General features: G+C 54.3%; 1 protein-coding gene across 2 annotated transcripts; it reads right to left on the bottom strand.

The window, feature by feature from the left end:
• Nucleotides 1–15,081: 15,081 nt before the first annotated feature.
• SLC35H1 (solute carrier family 35 member H1) lies at nucleotides 15,082–22,517 on the bottom strand. 2 transcript variants are annotated; one of them, XM_081196599.1, is made up of 9 exons: nucleotides 22,405–22,517; nucleotides 22,169–22,310; nucleotides 20,901–20,964; nucleotides 20,742–20,814; nucleotides 20,483–20,651; nucleotides 20,300–20,383; nucleotides 18,698–18,873; nucleotides 18,309–18,438; nucleotides 15,082–18,183 (listed from the first exon to the last, which is right to left on the bottom strand). In XM_081196599.1, exons 1-9 carry the CDS (start codon nucleotides 22,513–22,515, stop codon nucleotides 18,074–18,076), a joined length of 1,059 nt encoding a protein of 352 aa, XP_081052725.1. In that variant the 5' UTR covers nucleotides 22,516–22,517; the 3' UTR covers nucleotides 15,082–18,073. The 2 variants fall into 2 exon arrangements, with proteins under 2 accessions (XP_081052725.1, XP_081052726.1); XM_081196600.1 differs by lacking the exon at nucleotides 22,169–22,310 and having other exon boundaries at nucleotides 22,405–22,495.
• Nucleotides 22,518–22,641: the final 124 nt, after the last annotated feature.

Here is a 22,641-nt window from a genome sequence, read left to right as displayed (position 1 = left end):
ACCCCGGAGCACTCTCGAGATACCTGATCCTCTCCACTTTCCCTTTCTACTTCCTCTCGTTTTCTAGAAGTTTCCTCTTTTGAGGTCAAATTTGACTGTTTTGGACTTACTCAGCAACCGTGTCCCGTTCAGTGTGTGTTGAACTCAATAGCACCATGTTCTTTTTCCCCCAGCTGGATTTAACGGCACTTGATGCCTCACTCCAGATCCTAAGTGCCTTTTAGGATAAAGCCCCAAAATGCCCCCTTCTCATTGGTTCCCTGACAGATAACTCCTGCATGGAGAAAGCAAATTGTCTAGATCCATTCAAGGCCTAGTTTTAGCACCTAAATAACCTTGGTTCCTCTGAATGATGACCTATAACAGGAGAGAGGCAGGGGGAATCATAGAACTGCAGTTGGAAGGGACCCCCAGGGTCATCTAGTCTTTCCAGAAGGATGCCATGGTCAATGAAGTCATCCACTTGTCAAGGTTGCTTCCGCTCCTTGACAAGTGGATGACTGCATTGACCATGGCATCCTTCTGGAAAGACTCCAAGGGATGGGAGCTGGAGGCTGGGCTAGAACGGTTCCACGCCTTCCTCAAAGGTCATCACCAGAAGTTAGGATTGGGCAGCTACTGCTTGGCCCCATGGCCACTGGAGCCAACTCTTAGGGGCCGAGGGGGCGTCATCCCCCAATAAAATATTTGAGGAGGCTGGGGGCCCCCAAAGGTGATGGACATTGCCATTCAAATAGTGTGTATGCACTGTGTCATGTAATTGATTGTGTGGGGTGGGGCTTGCATCCCCCCCCCTAATATTTTATTCAAGTTGGCACCTCCCACAGGGGTCCATCTTGTCTCCTGTGCTCTTCAAGGTAGAACTTGCTCCAACATGAATTCTTTGGGAACTGTCACCTGGGGATAGAGAGCGCAGCTCCATCAATGTGCTGAAGCCACAGCGCTCTCTGTGCCATATTGTTAGTATCTCAGCTTACAGTCAGAGGTAACTGGCCTCCCCCAGGCAATTAAGCTGGATACTTGATGACCTCTCCGCTGCGTCTCCCGGCAGGCAAGGTCATAATCCCGGCGATTCTCCTCATCAGTCAGACGTGAAGAACACACCCTCTGCTACTCTGTTTCTCTCCCTCCCTGCATTGTCCCCAGGGAGGGGAAATGAGACAGACAGGAGTCCTATTTACATGTTTTATTCCTGTCATTCAGCAGTACATAGAAATGCGACTGCACCCTTCAGTCTCCATCAGAAGAGTCACAACTCCACCCCTGTACTTCCAGCACAGGTCACATGACACTCTGAGCTAACATCCGGTGCTCAGTACAGAGAATAGGCTCCACCTTTTCCCCAGCAGTACATCTGCAAACCACAACATCCTGTTTTGCATTCCAGCCATCTGGAGCTGGCTTTTGCCTTGGTGCTCAGGAGAGGCCATGAAGGTGTCAGACCAGGGTCTGGGTGGGGCTGAATCCTGATAAGATGGAGGCACAGGACTTAGCTGTACGGCCTGCTCTCTGAGAGCCTGCACTCCCCACTAAGGAAGAGGCTTGGGGAGTCATCCCGGATTCCAGCTTGCCTCAGGAGTCCAATTGCCTTCTGCGTCTGTCCCCACTTCAGGCTGATTCACCAGCTACAGCTTCTCCTGAGTTGTCTATGCTCTAGTGACCTCCTGCCTAGACTACTGTAATGCACTCTACATGGGGCTGCCCTAGAGGACTGTCTAGAAGCTGCTCTTATACCAGGTATTTGCCCATCTAGCCCAGGATTGTGAACTCTAACTGGCAGAGGCTCTCCAGCGCGGTCTCGGGCAGAGTAGAGCCTTTGGCACCATCTTCCTCCTTGTCCTCTTTAATTGGAGACCCTGAAGCCTGAACCTGGGGCTTCCTGCCTCCATGGCAGGTGCTCTAAATCCAGGCTCTGGAAGCTCCCCCTTAACACACCTGGTGCTGGGGCTCTCCTGGGCTCTGTGCCCTCTGTGGAGCAGCAGTTGTAGGTGGTGGTAGCAGCAGCAGCTAAGAGAACCTTGAGAGAAAGTGGGCCTGGCCCACCACTAGTTACTTCTCTGCTAGACTACTGCAATGGGCTCTCTGTGGGTCTGCTTCTGAAGACGACAAGAGTCACAGAATGTGGTCACTCTCCGGGGCTGAATGGCCAGGAGGTGCAAAGCTGATACTGAGCTGGTCACTTGAGCTTCAAGTGCCGCTCTTGACCTCTGAGGCTGCCAGCGATTCCCGGGGGCCAGGCTGACTGAAGGACTTGCCTGCCTCCCTGCCCAAACCTCAGGAGCAGAGTCCGAGGAGCAGACCCACCTAGGAGAGCAGCTAGAGACGGGGCCTTCTCCGTGCTGGGTCCCCGTTGGTGGAACTTCCTCCCTTCTTTGGCTTCCCACACCGGTTCCAGCTTTTAAACCAAAGCTGAAGCCTCATTCATTTCCCATTGCTTTTAGCTGAGATGAGCTTTTTCCCATTAAGAACTTGGGCAGTTACAGATGATATTAATGGATATTTTACTGCTGGTTTAAACTGTGTTTTAATTGGTTTAATTAATTCTGTAGATTGCTTGGCTGGACTTTGACATCTTCCTCACTACAAGTTTTAAACTGCGGGTTTTTTATTGAAATTTCTCTTTTGCGTTAGTAGTTAGTTGAAGAAGGAGCAAAAAGGGTTTTCTTGTGTGTGTGTGTTTCTTTGTGGCTGATTAGCTGTTCTCCCTGTGCAAAGGTCAGAGGGGGCAGGGTTTCTGTTGAGGCAGGTGATTAGCTGTGGGAGGAGCTTATCAGAGCTTGCAGGGCAGCGGCGCGCGCAGTTTGATCCATCTTTTAGATTTAGGGGAGCTAGTCTCAAACGTTTGTTGGGGGAAACCTAGGTTTTTTTGTGGGGGAAGTTATTTGTCCTGTCTTCACGCTTTTTATGATGGAGGACCGCTGTAGCCACCCCCAATGACACGTTCTCAAGATGGAGGGGGAGGGAACAGCTGCAGTCGCCTGCGGTTCCTGCGCAATGTTTGCCATCTTGCCAAAGGTTGCAGGCAGCTTTACCTGCAGCAATTGTATGTTGATTGCCCTCTTAGAAGACAAAGTCCAGCAACTGGAGGAAAGTGTAGCTACGCTCCAAAGAATTAGAGATCTGGAGCTCTTCTTGGAAGCAACAGAGCACACCATCTCCACCAAGGAGGAGACAGGGGACACCCCTGAGAAGGAGGCTAGTTCACCAACAAAGGAGCCAGATACATGGAGAAACGTGACTCAAAGAAGTAGGAGGCCCAGGGTTCGCTCTGATTGTTTAGAAATACACAATCGCTTTGAGGTCCTCTCCCCTAGCATGGAAGACGAAGAGCAGACTCCATTTGAGGATCTCTCCCTCATTGCAGTCGATCAGGTATATGAAGACGATCAACAAAGTCAGTCCTCAGGGAATGTGCAGGCGACCTTGGAACGGACAGCTCACGGAAGAACCCCGACCAAACCTAAGAGGAGGCGTGTAGTGGTGATAGGGGATTCCCTACTGAGGGGAACAGAAGCAGTGATCTGTGGGCCTGACAAGATGTCTCGGGAAGTGTGCTGTCTCCCCGGGGCTAAGATCCAAGATGTAACTGAACGACTGCAAGGAATCATAAAACCCACTGACAAATACCCCTTCCTCTTGGTTCATGTGGGAACCAATGACACTGCAAGCAATAGCCTCCAGAAGATCAAAAGAGACTACGAGGCTCTCGGCAGGAAATTGAAGCAATTAAATGCACAAATTGTCATCTCATCTGTCCTCCCAGTTGAACGACATGGCCCAGGGAGAGAGGGAAAAATAGTGGAAGTGAACAGCTGGCTTCGCAAATGGTGTAAACAGGAACGGTTTGGATTCTTAGATCACGGACTGCAGTTTCTTGAAGATGGACTTCTGGCAAGCGATGGGCTGCACCTCACAACGGTTGGGAGAAATGTTTTTGCCAAAAATCTCAGAAACCTAATCAGGAGGGCTTTAAACTGATTAATGTGGGGGAGGGAGACAGTGCTCCTGAAGGTAGGAGTCTATCAATTGATGAAGATGATCATCCAAATGTCATAGACCAAATGGAGCAAACAGCACGCAGACCTAGTGGTGAGAGGAAAAACTCCTTAAATAAGAGACATGGGGGAATTATTACATTCCAATCGTGGGACTTATCCCACCAGGTTTCAGTGATGCCTATTATGTCATATTTAGTTTGCTGTACCAAGAGCTCAAGTTCATCTTGTTTATTTCCCATGCTTTGCGCATTAGTGTACAGACATTGAAGTCCATTAATCATTGATTAATTCTATGACCCTTTATCTGACTTGGTACAGGGCATTGACCTGTGTCCATGTAAGTTCCTATGAAATGGATCCAATAATGGGGAGGGGGCCCCGGGGTCCTCTTCAGATGGACCTTCCCCAATAGCAGAAGGACAAACGGGGCTGATGTTCCATCACCCACTGAGCTGCTTTAATAAGAATAAGAATTTATTATTTTTACCCCACCCATCTGGCTGGGTTTCCCCAGCCACTTTGGGCGGCTTTCAACAGAACATTAAAAACGTAATAAAAACATAATCAAACATTTAAAAACATTTAACCTTTAGATGCCGGCTGAAAACTTTTCCATGCTGCCAGGTTTATGCAGACAATAACAAAACCTCTTCTTGTAACAGGTGATTCATTTGAGTCTTTGCGTGGTCTTTATTGTATACCTGTTTGTTGTTAACTGTGTCACTGTTGTTTTACCAACAGCAGCACACAGATAAATATGTTGGGGTGGGGGCACTGGTGGTGCTCTAGGGGTCCCTGACTCCAAGGTGTGTGCATTTGCAGTGGGGGGGGGGTCAGCTCTCAAAAGTTGTGCCCAGTGACCCCGGCCAGGCCAGGATCTTCTGGAACAAGCTCCCAGCTCAGGCTCAGGCTGCTCCCAACCTGCCACAGAGGAGACGAGGGTTCAGTCCACAGCCCCCCTCCTTGCACTGCCACCCCCCCCCCCAAACTTGGGAGAGATGAGGTTCTGGCCACAAGGGGTTAATGCCAGGAGCAGAGCAGAGTAATTGGGAGTTAATACGGTCCTCTGTTTTTTATTACACTCAGTGCATTAAATTGATAGCCTGTTACCAAAGGCCACGAGTGTCACCTCTCAACAAGATGAAATCTATGTAGCCCATGGACAGCAGAAACAGCAAGATTTATAAAGGTCTCCATAAAATTAACATTTGGAAGGGAAGGGAAGGGAAGGGGGGCAGGGCAGCTGTCTCTGGAGATGGGAGACCCCCCCCAGCCTCCCCCCCCCCAGCCTCCCTCCCTCCCAGCAGCTGGAACTGCAGAAATGGGGAAGGGGGAGCAGCCTGGTGCAATGGATCCAGCACCCAAACTGTGCAAGGCTGGACCAGTCTCCTTTTCTGACCCCACCCCCCTTAACTCCTGCTTTTCAGAAGACAAAAGGATGCTGTGACTTGGCCAGGCCTGGAAAGAGGTGCAGGGGCTGGCAAATGCTTTAAGGCCCAAAGGACCCCCTTTCTTTCCCTCCAGAATCTGAGGACCAGGTGAGGGTTGGGGGGGGGCAGGAAGGTGTCTAACAGGGTGGGGCAGCCTCAGGCCTTCCCCCCACAGTGTAGCCCTGTGGCGTACGCAGAAGGGGCCAGGCTTGCAGGAGGGGGGGCTTTTGCCAAGCTCAGGGTGAAAAGTGCCCCCTGCACCAGCTGCCCACTTGGGGCAGGCATGGGCATGCATGCCCCTCCCTGCACCTCTTGATTCACCCCCCACCCCTGGCTACCTTAGGCACCCCCAGCCTGGCTGCAGCAGCAGACACACACCCCAGCCTGGAACTGCTCCTGCTCCTGCTCGCTGGATTGTCACAATTAAGACAATGAAATATTTAGACAGGAATAAATAACGAGGCAAGGGCTGGTAATGAGGGGAGGCCGCCCAGGCCTGACGAGGTGTAAATCAGCACTCCCTCCCTCCCTCCTCTTGCTGCTGCTGCAATTAGTTATTTCTGCACCCAGAAAGGCTTCCAGGTCTTACTCTGCCCCCTCTCTTGGGACTGGCACCAGGAACAGTTTGGGGCTGCCCTGCTGTGGCCACATCCCCATAAGTGTCTCCAGACCTGGCATGGGGCGCATGGGGTTCCCTAAAAGCACCCTGGCTACTTCCATTCTGGAAAGAAAACCTTGCATGAAATCGTAGAATCACAGAGCTGCCAGGGACCCCCAAGGGTTATCCAGTCCAACCCCCTGTATTGCAGGACCCACAACTCAATAATCCCCGAAAAGGAGCCAGCCAACCTTTGTTTGAGAAACTTCCCTCTTTTCACTGCCTCTTCATTATTGCAGGCCCTTGGTGCTCCCTTTCCTTTGCACCCACCCAGGCCAGGCCCCGGAGAGCTGCCCTCTCAGCTTGCCCACCTCCCCACCTGGCCTTCTTGCTCACCCCCAGCTCTGGTGGAAGAGGAGGAGGAGGCCCGCTCCGTCCTGGGGGAGCCAAGGGAGGGGTTGCCCCTGGTCCAAATGGCCTCTTGGCACCTGAAGGCTTGAGGGCTGCCTAGAACCCAAAGGAGAAAATGTCCTGGAAGGCCTGTAAATGCCGCTTTGGTCATCAAGATAACCCTGAAACAAAGTGTTAGTTGCTGCAAAAATAGATTCACACAGGTTTGTATCCCTTGACGCTTCCAAGTCTTAGTTTTGGTTCAGCTCACTGGGAGAGGAGAGGCTTTGACACTGGCCGCCTGTCACTCGTCCCTTGACCCGAGAGATGGGGGAGAGCTGGGAAGGGGCCTCCAAGCCAGAGGAGAGCTAACTGGGCTCCTGATGCCAACTTCCTAGCTTGCTGGGTGTATAAGTAATGCTTAACATATTAGCACCTCACAGATGAGTCATGATGCCTGCCTGCTGCTTTGGCATCTGCCTGGAGTCTGTAAAGGCAGCCGGGCTCTGTAGGGAGCCGTGAAAGCTCTCACCTTTCTTTCATGAAGCAACAAAAGCGGTCCTTCCCTTCTGGCGTTCCTGACATCCCTCTGGTCTCCCTGCATCCAACCACCCGCTCAGACCCTCCTTTGGGCCTGCGGATCAGGACCACGAAGAGCAAGAGCAGGCCTGGCCTGGTCCCTGCTTCCCTGCCACCCAGTGAACCTGCCATCGCACCCCCTGGTGGCAGGGAGCTGCCCAGGTCTGCTACCTTCAAGGCGCCATGCCCAGCAGAACCACACCCTGGCTAGTGGGCTCCCCCTTTGGGGGGTGTTTTCCTTGGGGGTCACGCTGACTCCATAAAAGAATAATCCAGATTTCATGGGTGCCTGGCAGGTTTAGCCAAAGTCAGGAGGAAGCGGCTGTGTTGGGCCCTCCCCTGTTGGGGCCAGAGGCCTCTGGTGCCACTTGCAGGGTCAACCGGACTGAGAAGAGGAGCCCCGACTCGCATGGGCCTCCCTTGGCCTCATCCTGCTACTGGTGCTGCTGCTGCTGCAGGGTTTCTCTGGTCTTCTTTTGTCCCTCCTGATATAATAATAATAATAATAATAATAATAATAATAATAATAATAATAATAATAATAGTAATAATAATAATAGTAATAATAATAATAATAATTTATTATTTATACCCCGCCCATCTGGCTGGGTTTCCCCAGCCACTCTGGATGGCTTCCAAAAGAATATTAAAATACTGTGATACATCAAACATTAAAAGCTTCCCTAAACAAAATTAAAAGCTTCCCTAAACAGAAAATAGAAAAATATTTATGTTACACATTTCTAGCTTACTTAATATAACTTGACAAACTGCTTAATTAGTAATATAAGAGCATAAAACTTTCTACAATTTCTATATACAGGGAAGAGAGATTTCGTCTTTCTTGCCCCTCCTCGGTCCAGTGCAGCATGAACCAGCTACATTTTTCAATGCAGTTCTTGCCTTGCCTTCTCTCCCTCTTGTCAGACTTGTAAGTTGCCATAAAGGCCCTTTGGCAAACTCATAGAATCATAGAATCATAGAGTTGGAAGAGACCACAAGGGCCATCGAGTCCAACCCCCTGCCAAGCAGGAAACACCATCAGAGCACTCCTGACATATGGTTGTCAAGCCTCTGCTTAAAGACCTCCAAAGCAGGAGACTCCACCACACTCCTTGGCAGCAAATTCCACTGTCAAACAGCTCTTACGGTCAGGAAGTTCTTCCTAATGTTTAGGTGGAATCTTCTTTCTTGTAGTTTGGATCCATTGCTCCGTGTCCGCTTCTCTGGAGCAGCAGAAAACAACCTTTCTCCCTCCTCTATGTGGCATCCTTTTATATATTTGAACATGGCTCCTCTTCTCCAGGCTAAACATGCCCAGCTCCCTTAACCGTTCCTCATAAGGCATCGTTTCCAGGCCTTTGACCAGGCTAAACATGCCCAGCTCCCTTAACCGTTCCTCATAAGGCATCGTTTCCAGGCCTTTGACCATTTTGGTTGCCCTCTTCTGGACACGTTCCAGTTTGTCAGTGTCCTTCTTGAATTGTGGTGCCCAGAACTGGACACAGTACTCCAGGTGAGGTCTGACCAGAGCAGAATACAGTGGCACTATTACTTCCCTTGATCTAGATGCTATACTCCTATTGATGAGGCCCAGAATTGCATTGGCTTTTTTAGCTGCCGCGTCACACTGTTGGCTCATGTCAAGTTTGTGGTCAACCAAGACTCCTAGATCCTTTTCACATGTACTGCTCTCAAGCCAGGTGTCACCCATCTTGTATTTGTGCCTCTCAGTTTTTTTGCCCAAGTGCAATACTTTACATTTCTCCCTGTTAAAATTCATCTTGTTTGTTTTGGCCCAGTTTTCTAATCTGTCAAGGTCGTTTTGAAGTGTGATCCTGTCCTCTGGGGTGTTAGCCACCCCTCCCAGTTTGGTGTCATCTGCAAATTTGATCAGGATGCCCTTGAGTCCATCATCCAAGTCGTTGATAAAGATGTTAAATAAGACCGGGCCCAAGACAGAACCCTGTGGCACCCCACTAGTCACTCTTCTCCAGGATGAAGAGGAACCATTGATGAGCACCCTTTGGGTTCGGTCAGTCAGCCAGTTACAAATCCACTGAGTCGTAGCATAGTCAAGACCGCATTTTACCAGCTTCTTTACAAGAATATCATGGGGCACCTTGTCAAATGCCTTACTGAAATCAAGGTAGGCTATATCCACTGAGTTCCCTTCATCTACCAGGCTTGTAATTCTGTCAAAAAACGAGATCAGGTTAGTCTGACATGACTTATTTTTCAGAAATCCATGCTGACTATTGGTGATCACAGCATTCCTTTCTAGGTGCTCACAGACTGTTTTCTTAATGATCTGCTCCAGAATCTTCCCTGGTATTGATGTCAGACTGACTGGGCGGTAATTATTTGGGTCCCACGAAGTTGTTCCTGGGGGAAGAAGGTGCTTCCAAATTTCCATTTTAATAAATAGGTTACCATTCCTTGGAATGATGCTTCTGAGATACCCAGGTATTGTAACCGTGGGGTCTATGAGCTGGACGGGGACCGACGTCCAGGCCCCGTAGAAAGCGGCTTCCCAGCGACGCCAGGCGGGTGCGGGGCCGGGTGCCCGGAGGGGAGGGGCTTCCAGGGGTCTCAGAACTCGGTGCCCGGCTCCGCCGCCCTTGCCTTCGGGGGGCATGGCTGGGTGGGGGCACTGGGGGATCTCCCGGCACAGGCAGCCCGCCGTGGCCCGCCGCCTTGCCGCAGCCTCGACGCGGCTCCGCACCGCCGCCGTAAATCACTCTCTTTGCCTTTCGCAGCGACAACTTAACGGGATTAATTTATTGCGTTCTGTCTTTAACAAACATCATTATCATATCGCCATGCAGGATTATGCAAATCCGGGGGGCGGCAACGAGCGGAGCCTCTCGCCAAAGGCACCTTCGCTCCTCGACGGGGCGGGAGGGAGACCCCCCCCCCAAGTACCGTGCGCGCTCGCTCGGCAGAGGCAAGGCGCGCCCGCGACGAGCCCGTTGTCCGCTGGCGACCCCAGACCCGGCGCGGCCGCCCTCCCCGAGGGGCGGGCGCGGAGGGCGGCTGCCGTCGGACTCCGGCTTCCGCCAGCAGGCGCGGAGCTGCAGAGATCCCCGGGCTCCGGAGGCTGGCACCGGGAAGAGGGCGTCGGGGGGCTCGTGGGCGCAGCCGCGTGGCGACGGCCTCGCCAGAACGGCCTTCGAAACCCTCGAGGAGCCAAGCGGACGCCGGACAACCGGCCGAACCGCCCCTCCCTCTCCCCGCGGCGGCCAGGACACCCCCGCCCCGTCCAAGCAGCGACGCCCCCCTCTTAGGCACGGGGTCGCCAAGCTCGCGGGCCGGCGGGGGCTTGCAGAGCCAATCCCGGGGACTTCCTTTCCCCGTCTTCCCGCGGGGCTGCCAGGTTCATGGGAACCGGACGGAGCGTGGCGTCTGACCTGCTGCCTGGACTGGATGGGGCGGCGGCCGTCTCTGCCCTCCAGGTCTCGATGCTCCCCGGGAAAGGCGGCGGGGAAGCACGGCGGCCACTGTGCGCTGTTGGCGAGGGGCACCAGCGCCATGCAAGGCCCCCCTAAATCTGGCAGGGACCCCCGTTAGAAGCCGCGCTTGGAAGCGCTCAGAGGCCTCCGGAAGAAGACCCCCGAGGGTCGTGCCCATCATCTGCAGGGCAGGCAAGACGCGGTTCCCCAGCTCAGCTCCCAGCCGCCCTCTTCCAGCTGCGCTCCTACCTGGACAGGATAGCCTCACCTCTTGTCAACTGCGCTCTAGTACGCATTGTGCATGGGGCTGCCTCTGAAGACTGTTCTTGGAAACTTCAGCTGCTGCAGAATTTGGCTGCCAGGCTGCTCATTGGGGCAAGACAGTGTGAGAATTTTACACCGATCCTGGTCCAACTGCATTGGCTGCCTATTAGTTTCTGGGCCCAAGGATGGAGAACTTCACCAAGCCAGAGTAGTCTATCCCATTTTCTCATGCCAGTGCAACAGGGGGCTGCTGTCCCCCCACAAGGAGCCCCAGAGCAAAGGCCACATGCATCCTGCCATGGCTCCAGCCCAGAGCGGGGGGGGGGGAGGCCTGTGCCTGGACGGGAGCCAGACCCCTCTCCTCTGCGCCCTTGCGCCCAGGCACCTGGTGCCGACGTTTGTCATTCCCTAAATGCCAGCGCTGTAGGCAAGGCTGCTGAAGGAGCCACCGGAATGAAGTCTCCTTGCTGCTTTTTATTGCAGGATCACTGCTTGGATTTATGAGGCCTGAGTGAGTCTCATTTCTCTGGCAAGGCAGAGGGAGTAATTAACTATTAATAAAAGTATTACCAAGCTCCCCACAGGGGCTGCTTAATTCATGGGGCAGGAAAGGGCAGTGCAAGGCAGCTGCCTCTGCGGCGACCGACTGCCTTAGCACCAGCCTTGCTGGCTGCCAGAGAAGAAGACCAGGACCAGGTAGCCTCTCTTGCTCGGAAACTGGCAGGCGAGGGCACTGCAGCTGTGGCCCCCAGCAGCTGGGGAGGCAAAGCCTTCTCTCTGCCACTTGAAGGAGGTGCCAGGGAGGGAGACGTCTGCCTTGAGCCCATGGGGGGCCCAGGGCCAAGTGCCAGGCTGACCCCAGGCCCCAGAGACTGTGTGGCCTCAGGCAGGCAGCCTCCATCTGCCTCACAGGCCTCCCCCCCCCCCAGTGGAGATAGGAAGCCTGGTCTGCCTTCACAGCAGTGCTGGAAGGGTTGCTGAAATGATGGCATGGAACACACCTGGAATACCTAAGAGGAAATGCTCTGTAAAGACGAAGTCTTATCACTGGGGAAATGATGGAGTTCCTCCGACAGCGACTCTGGCAGACAACTTGTGCTCCCAAGTATATTACTGCCAGCTGAGGCACAATTGGTTGTGTCAACTGGCTGTGGGAGCAGCACAGGGAGACGCAGGATGAAACGCCAGCCCCCTCCTAGGCCTGAGTCACTAGAGGCCGGATTCCTCAAGGCCTGCCCCCTTCCTTCCATGACCCCACACATCACAACCTGCTCTCTGACAACTCCTGGTGCTCACTTAGCCCCTGAAGGAAGCCCACCTTGTGCTTTCTGCGGTTTTAGAAGAACAAAATCTGAGTTTCCACATCTCTGGCCGAATGCCTTTGTTCACTTTTAAGACCGTGATGTGGGCACCAGTCACAAAACGGCCACCATGTGAGCATGGCATCACACATTTAGAGAGAGCAGTCACTGTGGCTTCCTCCTCAACCTCAGGTTCCCATGAGAAGTCAGCTGCGTCTGCTGGTTGGTGTTAATTTCTGTGCTCCCCCGCCCCCCGCACTGGTGGTGTTGCTGGCTAACAATAGGGAGTATTTCTCAGCACCAGCAAAAATGTACCAGGTGCCCACGCAAAACTCTCTCATGCACAGGGACACCCGACACACACCTGCATTGCTCACTTCCCACCACAACTGCATCTCCCCTCTCTCTGCCCAAATGCAGCTCTCGCAGACCAGACCCTCCCCTTACAAAGCCCAACTCTCCCTCTCTCACATACATGGGCATCCATTTTTCTGGGGGGAGGAAAACCTGAAAGGCAGAGGGCTAATTTCTCTCTCACGCACAAAACGATTGCTGTCCATATCTGTTGCCTCATATCTTCCAAAAGATGCTTTAACCTTATATTTTTTTAAAAAACGAAAGCTGTGAATCTAGGAATTCAAGTTCATCCCGGGGCACCAAAGCAGCCTTGTGCTCCTGGGCACTGGGTTGGCATCCCCTGCCATGATGGCTGCAGAGGAGAGGAGCCCAGGCCTAGGGCTTAAACGTATCCCTCCAGGCATGGGTGTAGCCAGGGGGAGGTGGGTAATCAAGTAAATCAATAAAAATAATTAACGGGGGTTCTGCCCCCACCCCCAATATAAAGCCTGCCCCACTAACATAAATCCTGGCTATGCCCCCAGGCCTCCCCACTTCAAACTACGCCCCTCCTTGGCACCCTCCTTGAGTGTTTTGGTTCTTGACCCCTGGAGAACGCCTCTTCCTTGCCTAGTGAAGCAGGGGGCGCAAGGGTCTGTGGAGAAGGGTCCCATTCACACCAGCTGCTCCATAGACATCTTTGCCTGTGGCCCCACCCACCCCTGGCCAAGTCCCAGCAGCCAGCAAGGCCAATGGTCAAGGATGATGGGAGGTGGAGCCCAAAAACTCCCAGAGGGCATTCGTCTTGCTTGTTTCCCATACTACACATTAGTAGAGGGGCAACTAATGCACAGAGCATGGAAAACAAGCAAGAAAAATTGGTGCGTTTAATACAGGATGGCAAATATGACCTGGTAGGGACTACTGAAACCTGGTGGGATGAGAGACATGGCTTGAATTTGGAACTGAGGGGTATGACCTGTTCAAAAGGAATAGACCAAGCAGGGAGGAGCAGCACTGTATGTGAAGGACGTGTAATAATAGTAACTTATTTATACCCCAGCCACTCTGGGTGGCTCCCAATCGAATATTAAAAACACAATACAGCATTAAACATTAAAAACTTCCCTAAACAGGGCTGCCTTCAGATGTCTCTTAAAAGTAGGATAGTTGCCGAGTTTCTGAGCAGCAGGGACCAGGAAATGCGAGAGCTGCTGCCAAGGTCTCCTGCCTTGCTGCCTGTGGACCTTCCTGTTGCAGCACCTGGCTGGCCAATGGGAGGACAGGACAGGTGAGGTGCCCTCCACCTTTGGCCTGATCCAGGAGGGGATCTTCGGTTTTACACCTTGAGTGGCAGCTGCCTCTTCACCCTTCTCCAGCAGCCCTCAGCAGGAGCAGGGGCCAAATGCCAGGGGCCATCGGAGTGTGACTTCCCAGCGCCCCCTGGAAACGGCTCCACAGCTTGGAGCCCAGGAGGAACCTGCAGAGCACAGCAGGACCCACTGCCTGGGAAGGAGAGGATTCAGAGGCCCTGCTGCCCCCCAGAAGCCCCCAGCCCCCCCAACCCAGGCCCTCCAAGCTGCTGAGGTTTTCATTTGGCAGCTGCAGGCCAAACACAGGCAGGAGGAAGCAGCAGCCCAGCAGCGCCACCTGCTGCCCGCTTCCTGAGTGTGGCCAAAGCCACTGGGGCGGCAGGAAAGAAAACACCTGTCTCTTCCTGCCCACTCCCCAAGATGGTGTGCTTGGCCGTCCAGGTTCCCGTCACAGGAGATGCTTCCATCCCGACATGAATCAGAGTTTTCTTATGCTTCAAAGGCTGCTGTGGCCAAGTCTATCGCTGCTAAGCCAGCCTCGCCTGAAGGTGCCCTTCTTCCTCTGGGCCCCTTCAGACTGGCAACTCGGCGTTGCTTCAGTTCTCCTGCTTTGAGGAAGGGCAGAGGGCGAGAGGCCTCCTTCCCCTCCCCCACCACCAATGCCCACAGGCAGCGGCCTCCTTCCTCCTCCCCATCCACCTTCGCAGGGAAGAGGCCCCAAGGCCGTTCCTCCTGCTGCTCTCTGCAGTGGCTTCTCTGCTGCTGCACCATCTACGGTATTTTGAGGTGGGAGAGATGATTTCATGTCTGATTTCCACTCTCCCTTGCTTTTGGCAACTCCCTCTCCCCCCCCCCCCGCCATTTCTATTCCCACGGTCACTTCCAGCTTACGCAAAGGATCCTTCCCTGCACAGAGAGGGGGCCTTCTTCAGCATGGCTCCTCCAGAACCAAAGCAAGCACACAGCAACACCCCTGGCCTCCCACAGCGTTGCCATGGAACAGTGGCTGGCCCCTGGCCACTCCAGTCGTGCCCAGCATGGAGGAGGAAAGGGCTGACAGGCAGAACTCTGGGGCATCTCCCAACTCCTTCCGGTTTGTGGAGCTTGGTTGGGGCAGAGCGCCTGGGGGCCAAGAAGCCCCCCACCTCAGCAGGGGGCAGGGGCAGAGCTCAGCACAGCACAGGCAGGTGCCAGACAGCCACAGCAGCCGAGGTCCTTGGGACTGAGAGGGGGGGCTGTGGGGGGGGTGCAAGGACACGGCTCCTTGGCAGGTCCAGATCTGTGGCCTGACGCCGCACAACACCTTCCCCTCCAGGCGAAGGAGAACATGGGTGTCTTTCTTCACAATCACACCTTTTCCAAAAGATTGCAGATTCAACAACTTACACTAAAAACATTTAAGACACGCAGACAATTACACTTCCTTTGTTAAGAAGTTTATAGGGTGCCTTTGGATGCTTGAAAGCAGCTGTGCGTTTCTGTGGAATGTACATTTCAGGCTCCCCCCCCCCCCCGCCAGAATATTCTGCTCTTGGGATTCTCCCTGGCAGCTTTGTGGATTCTCTGCATCTCTGCCACGGCTGCTCTTCAACTACACGCAATTGCCCACGTGCCTTGTCTTGAAGGGCGGTTGTAGTTGCAACTCAAAATAAGAGCACTGACCGCAAATTAGGAAAAGGGCAGGCAAGAAGGCTGTTGAGTTCACGGGGGCTTAGAGCCGGCGAGGAGCAACACAAGAGCAAATTGTCCCTGCAAATCAAAGGCCAGGCAGACAATGGGCCCAGGAGGACAAAGCCTTTTGCTCAGGGCATCAGGCCTGACCCTGACCCTCCTCAGCCGTGGAATGAAGGTCACTCACTTAACACCAGTGGGGAATTCAAGAATCTTAACAGGCTCAGCAAAGAGGAAACTCTCCTCTCTTGCAGAAACTCCACTTCCCACCAAATGTTCCCAAGATATGAGGCATATTTAGCAGCCATGGAAGGAAAGGACAGGCCCTCTCCTGGAAGGGCAGCTGCTTGAACAGGAAGCAGCAAGGAGGAATGAACATCACTGCATTCCTGCAAGGCAGGAAATAAATAAAAAATTTTATTATTATTATAAGAGAGGCTCCATGCAGGGAACCATGATTTTTAATTAGAGGTAGGTAGCCGTGTTGGTCTGCCGTAGTCAAAAAAATAATAATAAAAAAATCCTTCCTGTAGCACCTTAGAGACCAACCAAGTTTGTTACTGGTATGAGCTTTTGTTTCTGGAAGGAATTTTTTTATCACGATTTTTAACTTGATCATAAAGGATCCAAAGCAAAGGATCAGCAGAGAGCTGGTCAAGTTTGTGGACAACATCACGTTATTGAGAATGGTGAGGGGGAAATGGACAGCCAAGGGATCCCCAGGGTTCCCCTCCTGCCACCAAGCCAGCCAGGTGACAAAATGGCAAATGTGGTTCAATGTGATTGTACATCCTCCGAGTGACGGGTGAGGAAAGGGATCTTGGGGCTGCAGTGGGGAGCTGAAAATGTCAAGTGAATGTGCAGCAGCTGTGAATGTGTCAAATCCAACATTAGGGATCAAAAGCAAAGCCGCCTACAGGATTCCAAGTGTGATCCTGTCATACATTTCCATAAGGGTAGTCGGGTCATCTCATTTTCCTTATGAAAATTTATGGTGGCTAAATATGGGGTACAGTCTGGTTCTGCTCACTTCGTCTCCAGAAGAAGCACAGCAGAGCTGGAAAAATCTCTAGAAAACGGAGGGCAAAATGTTCAAGGGTGAAAAAGCAACCAACCCACAGCTCCCCCCCCCCAAGATTAAAGGGCTGGAGCAGCTGCCCTTTGAGGAAAGGTTGCAACAGGCTGAGGTTAGAAAATGGAAACATGATGGATGAAACGGGGCAAAATGAGCAAGGTTTTCCTCCCTCTCCTGCTACTAGAACCCAAGGAGGGTCACCAAGGAAGAGGGAGATTTGGGATGGGGAGAGAAGGAGGCCCTTCTTCACACAGTGAAGAGTTAAACTCTGGGATTTGCTCCCAGGAGAGGCAGTGATGGCCACCAGCTCAGCTGGCTTTAGCCAGGGACAGAGTCACAGAGGAAGAGTGGCTGCAAGTGGCGACTGGACAGAGCGCGGCGACTCCATGCCGCCTCCAGAAATCAGGGTGGGGAGAGCCCTGCTGCCACACTCAGTCCTCCTTGGGGGTCTCCCTTGGGGGCATCTGACTGGCCACTCTGGGAGGCCAGAGGCCAGGCTGGATGGACCCGCTTTGGTCCAGCTAAAACCACAAGCACCACCATTACAGCTGAAGGGATGGCACAGCTGCATTTCAGAATACCATGCACACCTCTGAATGGTGGCAGCGGCTGCCAGCGCCACCCCGTGTCCTTCTTGCCAGCTGCCCAGGGCCATTCTGAGCAGCCGCAGCTGGGGGTGGAGGGGAACTGGCAAGGCGGCTGCCACATTCTACCCCAAGGCTGCGATCCGAGACATGCTTGCTTGCAAATCCGGATGACTTCCATGGGACTTACTTCCAAGCAAGGGCGAAGAGGGTTCAGGACACTGAAATGCTACTCTCCAGAGCCCAGAGATGGGCAGTGGAAACTCCCAAACTGGCCTCCCATGTCCTCAAGATGTCAGCAGTAAGGGAGCCTCACGCCAAGCTTCCTGAGGCTCCCCCACGCCAAGCGAGGGCTCCTCTTCAGTCAGGCAGCCTGACTGCTCCAGGGCATTCCACATTCAGGACTCCAGCTCCCAGCCTGCTTTCCGCAAGGCTACCTTCTGGTCCTATGCCCAACTCTCTCTCTGCCCACACCCTGCCCAAGTTCGTGGCAGGTTTCTACTGCTTCCTCCAGTAGCTGGAGCTCTGAGTACCATCTCAGAAGCGCCTAGTTCTGAGACCACCGTGATGCCCACGCCCTCCAAACTCCAGGGACTGCTGCAAACCCAGAAGCAGAAAGCCAGAAGCTCTCGGCTGCTCTCTGGCCTCAGCCCACTTTGGTCCCAAGACGTCTCCCCAAGCACCAGCTGGTCCTCCAACCCCAACAGCCTTTTCGCTTCTTAACACATTCACGTGGCACTGCCTCCAACCCCGAGGGGCACGCAGGCCAGAGGGCACAAAGATGGGCGCAGAAAGGAGGCACCCACTGTCGCCATCCATGAAGGCTCACAGGATGGCACGGTCAGCCGCACTTTATAGCCTCCCCCAAGCTCCCTCTCTGAGCCACGGAGACCCAACGCAGCACCTGCACCCGCCAAGCTTCCTGAGGCTCCCCCACCCCCGAGATCTGTCCCATAACACCAGGGCCCAAGGGCTTCAGCCTCTTCCCTTCTGAGGGGTCCCAAGCCCCCCTCCATTTGAAGCCCTCCGGGGTGGCAGGCTCCCCCTGCCTTGGGCTCTCTTGGCTGAGCCGCTGGCGTGTTTCAGCGCTGGGGGAATCCCGCAGGGTCCTCTTCCTCCTGGTGGTGGAGCAGCAGCAACTCCAAGTCCGGGCTGGAGCAAGACTCCTTGGGCTGCCTGGCACCCTTTTGCCCTGCGCAGAGAAGGAGACACTGGTCAGCCGGCCCCCAACAGGCAGCAGGGCTTTTCCGCCCCCCACCCCAAACCTTGGCTACGCAGGAAGCCCAAGTCCCAAGACCCCACCACCCCCAACATTACCTGTGGCACTGAGAGCCTTCAGCGCAACGTGGAGGGAGAGCCCCAGGAGGCAGACGACGAAGCCCAGCCAGTTCAAGAGGCTCAGGTGGTCTCCCATGAGGTGCGTGGCCAGCAGAAGAGTGCAGACCTCCTGAGGACAAGAGCAGGGGCGAGTCACAGCCGCCAGGACTGACGGCCCCAGGAGCTGATCGAAAGTCTCATATTGGGAAGGGGGTGGACTGAGTCTTTGTCATTGGGGCACAGAAGCCCCTCAGGCCTCCCTGGGACAAAGGGAAGACCCCACCCCAAAGACTCATGGGCTCCCACCCAGGGCCAAGCAAGAGGCGACTGGGGCCATGGGTTGGCTGGCTAGGCAAGGAAGGGCCAGAGGAGGAAAGGCCACCCAATACCTTGAAAATGCCAGAGATGGACAAGGTGAGGCTGGAGGTTTTCGACACCAGGAGGAACTCGGAGAAGCCCAGCCCAAAGGCCAGCAGCCCCCCCAGGGCCAGCTTGCCCAAGAGGCCCAGCAGGCGGTCCACCTCGTGGAAACGGAAGAGCTTCTCCGACGCAGACAAGGGCAGGCCTGGGAGGAAGGGGGGGGGAGAGAGAGAGGGCTCAGGAAGCAGGTGCCGTGGGCTGGACTTCCAAGGGAGGGTGCTCAGCCCTAGGGGCCCTCAGGGCCAGGGGCCCAGGGAAGCTCAGCCCTGTTCTGGGGAGGCCGACCCACCTTTGAGCAGGCAGAAACTCAGCAACAGATTGACAAACACTCCAAGGGTTACATGGAACCAGGCAGAGGGCCTTCTCGGTAGTGGCGCCCTCCCTGTGGAACACCCTCCCACCAGATGTCAAAGAGAACAACAACTATCAGACTTTTAGAAGACATCTGAAGGCAGCCCTGTTTAGGGAAGCTTTTAATGTCTGATGTATCATAGTATTTTAATATTCTTTTGGAAGCCGCCCAGAGTGGCTGGGGAAACCCAGCCAGATGGGCGGGGTATAAATAATAAATTATTATTATTATTATTATTAAGGGTTTCTCTCCCTCCGCAACCAAGGAAAATATTCCTTGCAACTGACCAGGAAAGTTGCCTGACCACCTGCCTGAGGGGTCCACTATGAGCTTTTCCTACAGGAAGAGGAGCTGCTTTGGTGGCCGCAAGACTGCACTGAAGCAAACAAATAATTCCCAAGTCCAAATACAGCATTTCTTTGGGTTTCCACAGTGGTGACAGTTTTGATTTTCAACGTTGATGTTTTTAAAATTTCCTATCAACTGAGATGCTTTTGGGCGCTGCCCTGTCTTGCAGCTCCAGCTCTAAATTTGTAACTTCTGTTTGCCGTGAACTAAAGAACCAGCCCAAAGTAGCCTGACGGACGTGGCTTTCCCCCCTGCTCATTGTTCTCTTCCACTTATGCACGATGCGCCATCACAGGGCGCTGTCTAGCCACCTCCATTCGCTTCCCTGGGTCTATGAGCATGGATACAACCCAGCACATTCTGTCCACACCTAACAAAAGACTATTTTACATTTCCCCATTTCTCCCCAGAATCTCTCCCTCCCCCCTTCTACATGACTGGAGCTATGAACGTACCAGCCAACAGCTTTGGAGAAGGAACCTAAACCCTGCTTGGACCCCAGTGAATTCCCTAGAGCCATGGTTCCCAATGTGGGGCACACCCCCCACAGGGGGGCAATTTGATTTTTAAGGGGGGCAATTTGAGAATGAGTTATTAACAGTTAATGGCCTTTTAGGCTTCCTCCACGTGATTAGTTCACTTTTTGAATAATAAGAATTATATGTTATGTGGGGGGACCAGGATTTTAGAGATGCTTAGGTGCGGCATGACCAAAAAAAGTTTGGGAACCACTGCCCTAGAGTAAGAAAGCCCCAGACAAGCACCCTTTTGGGGAACAGCTCCCCTGGGAGAAGATTTGCCCCTGGATCCCCTGCTCTGCTGCTTCCCGCTCAGGTGCCATTTCTGTCCCCGCCGCACCCAGACAACCTACCCTCAAATGCAGCGAAGAGGGGGAAGAGGCCCAGGAACATGGCTGGCTGCAGGTGGAACATGGTGTCTATGGGATTCTGGAGTCCTGCCAGAAGGGGGAGAAGGGGGAGCCCATCAAGGAGGAGGAAACGGAGCAGGGTGTCGCCTGCCCCCCCCCCGACACCCGCCCCAGAGGGGCACATACCCAGCTCGTCCTTCTGCAGAAGTATCTGTGTCAGCGTCCAGCGGATTCCGCCCAGGAAGGAGGCGCCCAGCACCATGGCAAAGCCCTCCATGTCAAACTGCGTCGCCTTGTAGGTGAAGAGGAAGAGCCCCCCCGCAATGAGCAGCACCACCAGCACCAGCGCCGCCCTCTGGTGGGAAGAAGAACAGCGCAGGTTGCTGGTGGCCGCAGGCCCAATGATCCCCCCTCCCGCTCAGCCTTAGGGGGTCTGGGCGCTCACCGGCTCCTCCAGCTTGAAGACCAGAGAGAAGAACAAGATGAAGAGGACAGCCGAGGACTTGGTCATGGTGTAGCTGCAAGGCCAGGGAGGAAGGAGGCCGTCAGGCAGGCAGGCAAGAGAGACGGGCAGCGTCTTCACAAGACCCCACCCCATACTCACAGCGAGACGGTGATGTAGAGGAAGCTCCAGTTGCTGAGCCCCACGTCCAGGGCCGTTGACAGAGCTGAGAGGCAAAGAGAAAGAGGACCGAACGAGAGGTCAGCCTGGCTGTCTCACCCACAGCTAGTCAGCCAAGATGTGTCCAGGAAGCCCCCAAGACGAGGACAATGGCTACAGCCCTTCTTTTTGCCCCCAAGCGACTAGCATTCGGGGATAGAATGTTGCCACCTTCCTCCCCTGTGACTGAGCTACCGGCCCAACCTCCACCTCTTCCGGCAGTAAAATATGGAAGAACAAATTGTACATTCCGCATTTTTCCTTCTCTTTCCTGGGTCCCTTTCCCTGTGGACTCCAAGTGTGAGGAACAGGAGAGGAGAAGAACCAACTGCTGCCCTCCAGATGAGCAGGCGTATTTTCACAAACCGTGAAAGAGGGCGTGGAGAGGTGTGTCCTGCCCCTTCGCCTTGATGCTTCTGGTCCTGCCTGCCTGCTTGTGCAGAAATTCAAGGCTAATGGTCTCCCCAGGGCCGGATTTAGGTTTGATAAGGCCCTAAGCTACTGAAGGTAATGGGGTCCTTTCTATGTCCAGCTGTCCTTTGTCAACAGCAAATTGTCGCTGTTTTTTGTTTTGAATATATGCAAGATGGTAATTAACAGAACTAATAGGTATCTTAAGCTATTTGCACATAACAAATAAGAACCTACACAACACAAAACACTGTTGCTGCATATCGGTTTTATTTTATTTGTTTTTTAGCTTACGTTTTGGAAATGTACAGTGTTTTTTTCCTTTAAATTTTTTGAGGGGCCCTAAGCTAGAGCTATGGGATGCGGGTGGTGCTGTGGGTTAAACCACAGAGCCTAGGACTTGCCGATCAGAAGGTTGGCGGTTCGAATCCCCACGACGGGGTGAGCTCCCGTTGCTCAGTCCCTGCTCCTGCCAACCTAGCAGTTCAAAAGCACATCAAGTGCAAGTAGATCAACAGGTACCGCTCTGGCGGGAAGGTAGACGGCGTTTCCCTGCGCTGCTCTGGTTGGCCAGAAGCGGCTTAGTCCTGCTGGCCACATGACCCGGAAGCTGTACGCCGGCTCCCTTGGCCAGTAAAGCGAGATGAGCGCCACAACCCCAGAGTCGGCCACGACTGGACCTCATGGTCAGGGGCCCCTTGACCTTTAAGCTAGACGGGCCTGGGTCCCCCCACCCCGACTTCCCAGGAGCCGAGGGAGAGAGGGAGCGGCCCCCCCTCCTGCCTCTCCCGTGGCCTCACCTGCGGGGCCCACCTGGCGCAGGTAGGCGGCCCAGGGCAGCAGCGGCCGGGCGGGTCTCCGGGCGCAGCGGCGCGTCAGGCCCGAGAGCGCGAAGATGACCAGCAGGTGCAGCAGCGTCATGAAGAGCGGGAAGCCGAAGCTCTGCGGGGGGGGGGGAGAGGGGGGTGAGCCGGGAGGGGGGAGGGGCGGGTGGGGGAGGGGCGCCTCTCCCTCCCCCTCCCCCTCCCCCGCCCACCTTCATGATCCACTTGTTGTAGAAGGTGATGCCGATGGAGAAGGCGTAGTAGAGCAGCACCAGCCCCGCCGCCAGCGCCGCCGACCCCGCGCCGCCCCCCGGGGGCCGCATCCCGCCGCACTAAGGGCCGCCGCGCCCTCCCGACAGCCGCTTCCGGCCACAGGCCCCGCCCCTTCCCGGCCGGACGACATAGACTCGCCGCGCCGCCAGAGCGGCCCCTTCCGCCTTCTTCGGCGG

The sequence above is a fragment of the Podarcis bocagei genome (genome assembly GCF_964188305.1).
Source record: "Podarcis bocagei genome assembly, chromosome: 5".
In the NCBI taxonomy this organism is placed as follows: domain Eukaryota; kingdom Metazoa; phylum Chordata; class Lepidosauria; order Squamata; family Lacertidae; genus Podarcis; species Podarcis bocagei.
The sequence above is the reverse complement of the archived record's forward strand: the minus strand, read 5'-3'. Positions and strand labels throughout refer to the sequence as shown.